The 11,594-nt window shown below is 34.5% G+C and overlaps 1 protein-coding gene across 3 annotated transcripts in view; it reads right to left on the bottom strand.

Moving 5' to 3' along the window:
- Positions 1–6,918: 6,918 nt before the first annotated feature.
- Sap30 (SIN3-associated polypeptide 30) overlaps positions 6,919–11,594 on the bottom strand; it is a 110,251-nt gene continuing 105,575 nt past the window's right edge. For 2 of the 3 annotated variants that reach the window (XM_090387053.1, XM_090387052.1), the window contains exon 6: positions 6,919–7,174. In XM_090387053.1, coding sequence (XP_090243179.1) covers positions 7,046–7,174 — 129 coding nt within the window. In that variant the 3' untranslated portion in view covers positions 6,919–7,045. Of the gene's footprint in view, positions 7,175–11,162; positions 11,268–11,594 lie in introns of those variants that run through there. The other variant, XM_090387054.1, reaches the window with a different exon arrangement.

The raw sequence follows: 11,594 nt of genomic DNA, 5'->3' as shown, positions 1-11,594 counted from the left end.
CCTGTCCATCCTTTCTGTACACCTTGTACTCCCCAAATTCCAATTCTGCACTTCTTATATCTGTGTGACACCACGTCTCTGATATCTCAACAGTATCTGCCTTTGATGCCTTGTCAGCACTTCAGATTCATCAAATTTATTTACTGTACTTCTAGTATGGTTTGTTATTTGGTTTTTAGGAACATTAGCAACTAAGGCTATATTGCTCCGGGGATATGCAGTCGTCATACCCTGATCTTTCCACATCCTCCATATTTGGTGGTCATGGGCTCGAACCCAGGTCTAATCAAGAAGCATGTGCTACACACTGTTGCTCCTGCCCACCTGGCTACGGAGGCACCTCTAGCATCGGTGTACATACAAGTACACATGCACTTGTTCTTACTCTTAGTTACCCTAACATAGCCCATGTATTTACTTGTTCCATGATGACTCCCAGCAGCTTGTTCTCTAGGCTGCTGCTTATTACAATAGAAGCAGTGCAAGAATTGCTTTCACCTCTGCATGCAGTTAATGTTAATCTTTTAGTCTGTGAACACCCCCCTCCAGTTAGCAGTTTTCTGACGCAACTATCACTGTCTTGATAGCATCAGCAAATAATTCTTTTTATTTAAGTGTATTCCATCCCTGTAGAAACAGTCTCTTCTGTTAACCAGCACAGATCATGCTGAAAAAAATTCTACCCATGAGCCTTGCACAATCCCTCCAGGGCCAAATTGATTGACAAGGCTCACATCATATACACCCTCCTATCATGTCTAGGCAGAATTGCATACACTTTCAAATTCAACCCTAGGTCAAGACTTTTTTTCAACCTGTACTTGGTAATTAAATCTGCAGATCTTACTCTTAAGGTCATTAGTGCCAAATGACCAACAATATCACCTTTTGTGCCCTTAAAAAATGATATCTGCTCTACGTCATCAACTTTTGCTCCTTGCAGACATACCCTAGTCCTGTTCCACCTATTCCTTTTTTGCATAATATATTCCCCATCTCCCTGACAATAGAGTCACCAACAATAACTAGTTCCTGTGGGACCAGCGCATTCTGCTTAGATTTCTGCTGTTGCCTGATGCACAGGAGTGAGTTCTGGCATTGAGTTATGCAGCTGAGAGCTTGATGGGCCCCTCTTATTAATTTCCTCAAGGGCATCTACCCTACACCTCAAACCCTCATAGATGCCCATCAGAACACTGAGTTAGCACTTAATTTCCTCACTGTCTCTGCACCTATCACACTCGAAGACATCCTCCTTGGCTAGATCATGTCCTGTTCTAGACAGGTCCATAAGCATTTCACATTTTGTGCATTTTTTTTTGACTCTGATGTGCTGAAGAATTGTCCCCTTCAGTTCTCCCCTGAGCCACAGCACTCTGGCTAATATCTAAGTGTTGCTTTGCTGCTCTAGTCTGGATCATGATTCTGTTTAAGTACAATTTAATTGACAATGAAGTTTAATAACATTAATAAATTTTACTGATTAATTTATAATACTATGCTATACTAAGCTAACAGATTTCTAATACAGTGCTACGTGTTTCGCTATCTAGTTTTACATTAAACCTTACGCTATCTAGTTCGGGATATACATTGTATCGTATAACAATGGCGGCAAGTTACAAATGGTAAATCTACGGACACTAAGTAGTAACTTTCAAAATAAACCAAGGAGCTTGAATAGGACTATGATAAAATAATTTAATATAACAATTAAGTCAATAAAATGGCTAAATATAATTAAAAACTTAGCGTTCGTCGGAGCTGCAAAATCTTGTCCAACACGTGGATACCCTTACCACTACTCAGTAATTTCTAGTAAAATTAGGTTGGATTGCAGGCTGGCTAAAAAATAGGAGAAAGAGGGATGTCATAATGATCAGTCATCAAAGTGGGCAGCGTAATAAATGGAGTCCTCCCGGGCTCAGCATTATCCCCCCCCCTCTATTTTTAATTTTCATAATTGATATTGACAAGGGTATTCAAGGGAAGCTGTCAAAGTATGCTTCCAAATGTAAGGTTATACATTTAGGGCACAGAAATCCTAGAGTGACATACAAGCTGTGAGGGAGGAGCTAAAAGTGGTTCAACACAAGACTTCTGCTACAATTCAATCTGACATGAAATTTTACACACAGTGTAAACAGTCAATTAGGAAGAATTACTTTATTCTTACTCTCCGAAAGAATAAACTTTCGGAGAGGCTTCAAAGAAGGGCAACCAAGTTAAGTGATGAGTGAAAATCGATACATATATGAAAAACAGCTCAGGTGTGGCCTGAAAAGTTAGACCACTAGACATCTAATTCATAATCCCAGAGAATAACAGAAGACAGGATCTCGTGTTCATTTATGGGCAGTAGGCCCATAAATGAACATGAGATCCTGTCTCTGGAAAAAGTTGGAAAAACTGGAAAAGGTTGCCTCCTAATTAGTAGAGGCAGTGAGTCTGACTAAGTTTAAAGCAGAATTGGATGGCATAGGAATAGGAAAGTATGAATAATGTTTTATTTCATTATTTTGTAATTTATTTTATTTTATTTTTTTGGTTGATTAAGAAAAAAAAGTCCACTTCCTTGCACCATTTAGACTTACTGACACTAATTAATTCATGTCATACATTACAATGAGTAAATCATGCATGCCGTTGCGAAATATATCTTGTAAATCTCTTTGATAGATTTACAAGATATATCTTGTAAATCTACCTAAACTTTACATTTAACGAGCCGGCTAAAGTTGACTATAGTGCCCATATGACTGCACTGTGATAGTAAATTTGCATGTAATACATGCAAATTTACTCTCACAGTGCAGTCACATCACTCAATAAATTCTCTTCAAAAAAATGAAACAAAAGTATTTAAACTAACCCCCATGCTCTTTTAACAACAAAACTGCAATACATAACACAGAACAAACTAACTGATAACTAGTAGCAATGATGGTGTGCTAAACCCCACATAAGTCAATGCTGTTTTTTTTTTAAAAAAAAAAGCATTAAAATTAAGATAATTAAGAGTGATATTAAGAGTGATATAAGATCTTATTAAAAAAATCAAATAGGTAAACACTGTCAAAACATACGACATATGAAGTTCAGGTGTATTTTTCTGCTAATGAAAAAGACCAGTACACGGTTGCTATACTAAAACACCAGCAGAGCCACTTTAGCTTTTGAGCACACTAAATTCAATACATTTATCACAAAAAAAAAAAAAAAAAAAAATTATATATATATATATATATATATATATATATAGGGTGGGTATCGGTAAATAGTACAAAAGAAAAAGGCGATAATCAGAACACATGGCTACACAAAATTTATTTATGGCTGTCAGATTTACAACACAAATTGCAATTACTGATACACCAAAAACCATGTCTATGTCTTGAATATAACATCTAGCAAATGACCTCCATCGGCATCCTGAATCATTTCCTGGGGATTGGCCTCAATCTCTTCTCGGATTGCTGTCTTCAAATCCCCAATACTGTGTACCCATCGAGAGAAAACTTTGTCTGAGATATCACCAAAGAAAAAAAGTCTGGGACTATCAGGTCTAGAGACCTAGCTGGCCACGGAACATCCCCAAATCATGAGATCAGTCGATGTGGAAAGAATTGCTTCAGCTTAGCTATTGTGGTACGGGCTGTAGCCCCATCTTGCTGGAATCATGCCGTGGAGAGAATACCTTTTCTCCATACTTCTGGAATGAAAAAGTTCTCAATCATGTTCCCATACCACTCACCGTTGGCAGTTCTGTGTTCTTCAAAAAAATATGGCCCCACAATGCCTGTGGAAACTCAGATAGCACACTACACGACCTTTGGGCTACTGTGAGGTTTTTCCTGAAGAAGGTGCGGGTTGCTGTCTGCCCAGTAATGGAAGTTTTGCTTATTCACAAACCCGTTAAGATGAAAGTTTGCTTCATCAGACATAACCAGAGAAGTGAAAATTAACTCATCCTGCTCCAATATCTCAAGGAATTTTGTGCAGAAGTCTCACCTGCTCAATTTTTTTGCCGGCCGTAGCTCTTGAACAACTTGCAATTTGTAGAGTTGGAAATTTAAATCAAATTTCACAATCCGACACAGGTAACTGCGACACATGTGCAGTGTCCTTGCATGGCGACAAATCGATCAACAGTGGCAACAAATGGGTGACTGAACCCATTTGTTGCCACTGTTTCACCCACCTTGATATCATCCTTCTGTCAGGAACATGGATATGGTAGTCGTTTCCACGGCGCAACTCACGCTGCATGGCTATAATACTCTTCTCACGCACGCACTTAAACCTCCACAGCCTGAATACGCACATGCACCAGCCAATGATTCATGGTGAACTAAATGTTAAAAGCCATACTTTTGTGTTCTGGTTGGGCAAGACAGGTGGCGCCACCACACTTTCCTATCTGCAGGGTTGGCACTCATTATTGTACCATTTACGAAGACCCACCCTGTATATATAAATAACATAACTATGTATTTGAAAAATAACAAATTTGATTTACAGACCAGAAGAAAACCAAGCTTATCAGAAAACAAGTTGATAGCAAATTACTGGAAAACTGACTAAATTGGAAGGGATGAACACGTGGTGCAAAACCACATTTTAGTTGCTTTATTATTTAAATCTTATCAATTTTATTGAGTCTCCATTTCTTACGCATTTCATTTTATTTGCATATTAAAGTTTTATTTACCCAGTACCTTATTGTGTCAAATTTCTGTTTCCCAATGCTCAAGGCAAATACATCTTATGATTAGAATTTGGCAGAACCCATTTTACCCTACAGAATTGGAGTGGTTTTTCTATTCAGAATTTAAAAAAAAAATTATATGCAAAAATAAGGATAATTATTGGCTTTCACATTAATACACAAAAAATGAAGACACTAAAAAAAATTACTTCTTCATAGTTGTCATCTTACTTATTCTTAAGTAATCTTCATTCGATTTCTTATTCAAGTGAAACTATTATATATTGCAGTTTGATTTAGCTGTTTTAAATAAGTGTTAAAAATATCTAGTGTGCTGTTTTTTTTCTCTATAACCATAAAATAACCAGCACAAACAGTTAGCACTAATACTTCATAACTTAAATGAAGTACATCGGTTTTGATATGTATTTCTGGTCGGAATGTATTAAATGGCAACCAAAAAAAAAAAGTTTCCGTTACAATCAACGATAACACCTATTAAAAGGAATGTTCCAATATAATCCTGTTTCAACAATACAAGACAACTTGTTTTCATAACAATTTTTTTTAATGAAAAGATCACTTAGCAAAATAATGTGAGGCATTTGGGAAGAAAGCATATATAGACTAAACATTTCTGATATTTTTACCTCTCTTTAAGTAAATTATATAGTAATTTACTATCTACAGCTGAAATATTTTTTAAGTCTTTCTTTTGACTAATAAATACTGAAAATTTTTAGTTATGCATATTAAATAACAATAAAAATTTGCAAATTAAACCACATACTAGTAACCAACTTTGTCACTAACCATACAATTATATAATATAGTAGTACTGAATCTATTAATTTAGAAATAGCTGAATATAATTCTAAGTATAAGCAGTTCAACAAATTAATGTCACAAGCACTACTAATTAGTATTCAAAAATAATCAGTAAATATCTAAGCAATGAAAGTAATTATGTCTAATTGGAGAATTTTTTTTGAGTGATATTTTCTGAACTCCCTATCAAAAGACAATTTAGTACTGGAAAAGACAAGCATTTCAAGAAGACAGTTCAACAACATGAAAAAGAATTTGAGAATATGGATTTTGTCATAAATTCTTTAAATTAACCAAAAAGTCATACAAAAGTATTATCAATAAGTATTATAGAACCAAAAAAGTTGGAATAATAAGGAAAGGTGCACAGAAAAAGATGGGATGGAGAATGAATGGCATATAATATGCCATTCATTCTCCATCACAATATGAAAACAACCACCACATGTCAAATATTTCATACTTATGAAAACCAAATCTTCGCCCCCCCACCATCATAAATGAATTGGTTGTTTAATAATTTAATGGCAAATCAATCATCTCAGACCACAAGATACTAATAAATAAATAAATGGAAGACCTCTGCATAGGTAAAACATTAATGTAATTAAAACAGACTGGTACAAATCTACCCATGGGAACTGGAACAGAATGAACTATTAAATGTGTATACATGCATTGTATTTTGGATAAATTACAAAAATATCCATACTGACTTGATGATTCTTGCTATCAGCCACAAATTTCAGGATCACTTTCTTTGCTTTATGTATTGCTATTACTGAATTAATGTCTGTAAGTGCAAGTTAAGTAATTTGCCTTCTAAGTTAAATTATTCTAACAAATTCTGAAGAAATCAGGGATATAGATTTAAAAACCCCCATATTATTATCTAAAAATAATACAAATTCCTTCAAAAGAAATTGAGGTAATTTAATTACTATAGCAAGATAATCTTTCCAAAATGTGAGATGTATAGCATTCATAAGGAGTTGATCACTTAAAATAGCTGACTACAATCAAACATTGTATAACTCCAACAAACAAACAAACAAAAAAAAAAAAACATTTCAGATACCAAACCTGCTCACTTTTAGTTCTCATGATGCAGACAATTTTCACTGTGTATATAATCAAATAATACTGAAATTTAAGGTAATGATACTATGACAAGTTTCGGTATTTACATGAAATGGAATACAAATGCATCTGAACACAAATCTCTAAAAGATGTTATGAATCATTAGTTATTATTAATATTTATTCAATAACTGTCGCAGATCAGTAATTCTGATGGATGCTTTCCTAAAATAATCACAATGGAGATCTTTCTTCAACTGTATTTCACTGTATTTATTATATCTTACTTTTAGTAATAAATGCTTATAAAAGATAAATCTTTAATAGCTGCTGTACTTTATATGTGAAACACTAGTTTAAGACTATAATGAAATCTTATGGCCTATACATGACTAAAATATGATATATGTACTCTCACGTCAGGAAAATTTAACTTCCTGGGGCATCCACTCCAGCCTTCTGATCTAATTTACTTTTGTTGTTCTTCACCATATAAATGAAGAATGTAATGGCTTCTTTTTCCATTACTGGAATAGTCTTAAAATGCCTCGATAATGTCTGTAGGGAAAAGAAAAGTAGTCTGGGATTAAAATAGCAGAATTAAATGATGAAATATATGATATGATGAAATATATAAGATGTTTCTTTGTAAAAAAAAAATAAAATAAAATAACTCAATGAAACATATATGCCGTTATCTAGAGCAGTGATCTTTTATATGTCTGAACTGTGCGTATTCTGTTGTCAATTTGCTGGATGAAAAACCGAAGTTTTTCATCCAGCCTGACGGATACAAATACAAAAAAGAGGTTGATGGATGAAAAACCAAAGTTTTTCATCCATCAACCTCTCCAGAAACAGACTAACTCAGTCACATTGTGAGAAAGGTTCAAAAATTTACCAATTCTGCTGTACTCTTCAGTACCTTTCACAGACTTGCTGAAGGAGAGATCAGCAAAAAAACTCCATTTCAGTTCCACAAAAGTGGACAGAGCCACGATCAAAATACCCCCGGGGTAATTCTTGACCCCCACAAGTTCATTTAAATTTTTGTATGTTTGGCAACTTTGAAAACTTGAAATCCAGAAAACTTTTAATGCAAATTGATCTTTTGATCAGAACATTCCAAAATAGCAATAATATTATCATTCTCATCCTGTATGACATGAATAAAGAAACACCACTCTGAATGACATAGGAGCAAAGTTTGCTGGATAGCCGTTGCCCTTCCTGAAAAGTAAGGCTGATGGCAGCACATAATTCAAAATGGTGCTTAACAAAGAGGTAAGCAGGTGAATAATAGCAAAACAAATAAATACAATTGTTAAAACTAGTGATTAATAGGCTTCTGGTGGAAGATTACTATCTTCGATTACTAACAGATTTGGGCAAGGTTAGAGTAAAGGGAAAAAAAATAATAATAAATACCTTGTGCCTCAGCTAGCAAACTGTAATAGTAGCAATCAGCAGAGGTGGACTCTAACCAATTTTTTTTTTTTTTGAGCCTGGTGTCAGTTGTTTTGCTTTAATATGACCTGCAATTTGTCCATTGACCAAAATGAAAATGAATTGACCAAAAATCCCCTCTTGCAAATCTTGAAAGATGTGTAAGAGGGGATTTTTGGTTGTCAGTTGGCAAACTTTATGTCAAGATTGAGGTCACCTTTTAATATCTCAATGATGAGCTTCGATGCTGTTTCTGGCACAAGCACAGAGGTGAAGACTGCACGTACACTGTGTTCTCTGCACTATCAACAGCAGTTGGATTGCACATAGTCTTGAATTTGGGGCAGTTTCAGCAGAAAAATTTCTTTTAGCTTTCTGCAAATTTATACAGTATTTCTCACTAAATTGTTGGACTAACTCCAATTCCTAGTTTGTCTGCATGAAGAATACAAATGCAACATATGAAACTGTATATCTGCATATAATGCAAATGAAAAAGTTACGTGTGATCTCATCTTGGCATCTCGGTAATGTTCCTTTTCATAACAGCGATGTTTCACATGCATTTCAACACTTTTCTGTAAGTGAGTGTGTCTGTGCCAGTAAGTTCTTATAATGTGTGTAGGTTAGCAATTTTCCAATGGCAGGAAAAGGTTTATACACTGAAGACTGTCCAACATTAGAGTAAAATTGTAAAAAATCAAATTAGATAAACATACATACTGAAGGGGTCCTGTACATGAAATACATAACTGTACTTATTAAAGGTTTTTAAACAATTAAAGTCTCATAGCAACCTTGGATTTGTAAAAGGATTCTACAGCTGGAAAATAGTACTCTAGAGTTTTATGTATGTATCTCAGAGTATGGAACACGGGGAATTGACAGATCCCGCAATAACTGCCTAATGTTGTAAAAAGGGTTGCTGAGAAAACAGACTGATGACCTGAGCAGATTAACAGTGTTTCAGCTGTTTAATGATATATAATGATAGGGATGCTGTTGCAGAATTTTCTTTTCTAAATAACTGTATATTTAGCAAACTATACAGCTTCTTGCTTCAGTCTGTTTTGGTGAGACTTTGTTTGCCTGTGCTAAAGACTGTCTCATTGGACTTTCAGACTATTATAACACTTTTATTAGGAATATCATAAACAAGACAGCTGAACTCTTGCAAGGCTATTAAATTATCAAACTGACAATCTTACCTTTACTAATAATCCTAATTTAATGTTATATACTTAGAAAGTATTATTTGCCTTGTACTGTAATCATTACTCTGTATACCATTCATAAGTGTGCTGCACTTCTTTATGCTATTACTTCTAATATGGGTGTTTTGTTTCCACTGCATCATTGTTGGTAGCACTGCATGTACTCTTGGTAACTGAGATGTTTAATGAGTAATATAGAAAAAAGCATATGATGGGGGGGGGGAAGAAAAAAGTTTTAGAAGTGTGGGCTGGAAAGATGTACAGAAGAACCTGGATAAGAAGTTGTCCCTTGTACTAGGTTTGGTTTCTTAAGTCCCAATTTCAACTCTATGTTGTAATGTATTATTTTCGTAAAAAGTTTCCCGGGTAAAAGGTTTTCCCACAAAAATTTTGTGATAAAGAATACACAGTGTATTATTATAATGACATATTCCCACTTAATACATTCTTTAAATATAGAAATTATTTATTTTTAATATTAAAAATATAAACATTTGATAATCGAACAAGTCAGTGCCAAGCATCATTTTACTTTGTAGTAAACCATGAAGTAGGTGAAACGGCATTGTTTCTGATATATATATGTATCTCATATTGTGAATGCCTTCACAAGTTGCCCTGATATTGCACTACCTCCAATAGGCAATGCTTCGCCAATGGAGAAGACTAATGTTACTTATTCTCGGCAGATACCACCACCCAGGGGTTGTGGGGTGATGGTATCCACCGAGAATCTATTGGTGAAGTGTTTCCTATTCTAGAATGTATTGTCAGAGCATTGCTTATTCGAGGTAGTTCAATATCAGGGCAACTCGTGAAGGCAATCACAATATGAGATATAACAAAAACAATGACATTTCACCTACTCCAGTGGATATTACGAACTAAAATGATACCACGCACTAACTTGTTCAATTAGTGAATTTTCCATAGTCTGAGGCATACAGCGCTAAAAACTTTTTAGTATAAACATTTTTATATAATAGAAGTGACATATTGTAATTGTTTTCATCAATATCCATAATTGGATATGTAGACCAAGTTAGGTGTTAAGTTTTTTTTTTTTTTTTTTGGTAGTTGTTGGCGCATTGGCTTCTGTGGCCATAGTGCACCTCACAAGGTTTTTGCAGTACTTTGATCCAAGCCTGAGGCGGGATTCGAACCTGCAACCTTTGGGTTGCCAGACAGGCACTTTACCCACCTGGCAAACCGACTGGCTAGCCCGGTCAGCAAGTGTTAAGTTCTGATGGTCGTGAACAGTTCAGAATTACTAGTGGATTGTTGCTCTGTTTTATTGTAATTGTGACCTTTTAAGGTATGCTGAAACTCCTCTGTAGTTCGTCCTTCCAACTTAGTAATGAGTTTAATGAATAGAATGTTAAGCAATTAGAAATCCTCAGTTTAAAAATGTTTCCTATAGGCAGAATAAAATATTTATAAATTCTGAAACAGTACTTAAAAATTATCTTTAACTTATGTATGCGTATCTCTTCATGTTTCTGTCCGTTTCCATCTTATCAACAATTTATGTTTACTGAGTCCTAGATATCAGGCTTATATACAGTTTAGGACACCTCTGTCACAGAGCAGGCTGTTGCAAGATACTAGATATAAATACATTTAAACTTCCCTGTACTGAATTTGATAAATCCAGTGAGAAAATTCATTGCAGAGAAATTTTGTTATACAGAGAATATCTTTTTTATTGGAAACTATCACTTAATTATAAAATAAAAATGAATGCAAATTTATTTTTAATATATTTTATTTCGAAATATACTTATTTAAATTACATGTTTACACAATTTGTGGGTATTACAAATTTAAAAACTTTATCATTTTCGTTTGTTCATTTATGTGGTTTTCAGAGACGGGTAACTCACCTGGTGAGATTGGCAAAAGGCGTCCATATGAGGAAAGACTTTGAATATGTGGGTTGCAGAGCTTGGAAACTAGACCCCTTAGAGAAGACTTGATTGGTGTTTAAGGCTCTGAGAGGCATAAGCAAAATGAATCTTATTATTTTATTCTTATCATTTTATTTTATTTTTATTTTTTTGTTATTTTATTATATTTATTTTATTTTTTTTTTGGCTGGTGCAACATAAGACATAGGCTTCCTTACATCATGTGGCCATTGCCAATACTAAAACATCATCAGGAACATTTTCACAAAATTGTAGGCCCCGACAAACAGTTTTAAAAGCTTGTATCATTTCTCACGAGCTGGCTTTTCTATGGGTTGTTCTGATACATCTTCAGCATCACTGTTGATTTCTTTATTAGCATGATCATGCCTAACACTGTTCAATAGTATT

This window comes from Mastigoproctus giganteus, chromosome 13 (genome assembly GCF_048544385.1).
Source record: "Mastigoproctus giganteus isolate SK-2022 chromosome 13, ASM4854438v1, whole genome shotgun sequence".
Taxonomy (NCBI): domain Eukaryota; kingdom Metazoa; phylum Arthropoda; class Arachnida; order Uropygi; family Thelyphonidae; genus Mastigoproctus; species Mastigoproctus giganteus.
This window is presented reverse-complemented; position numbering and strand designations above follow the sequence as displayed.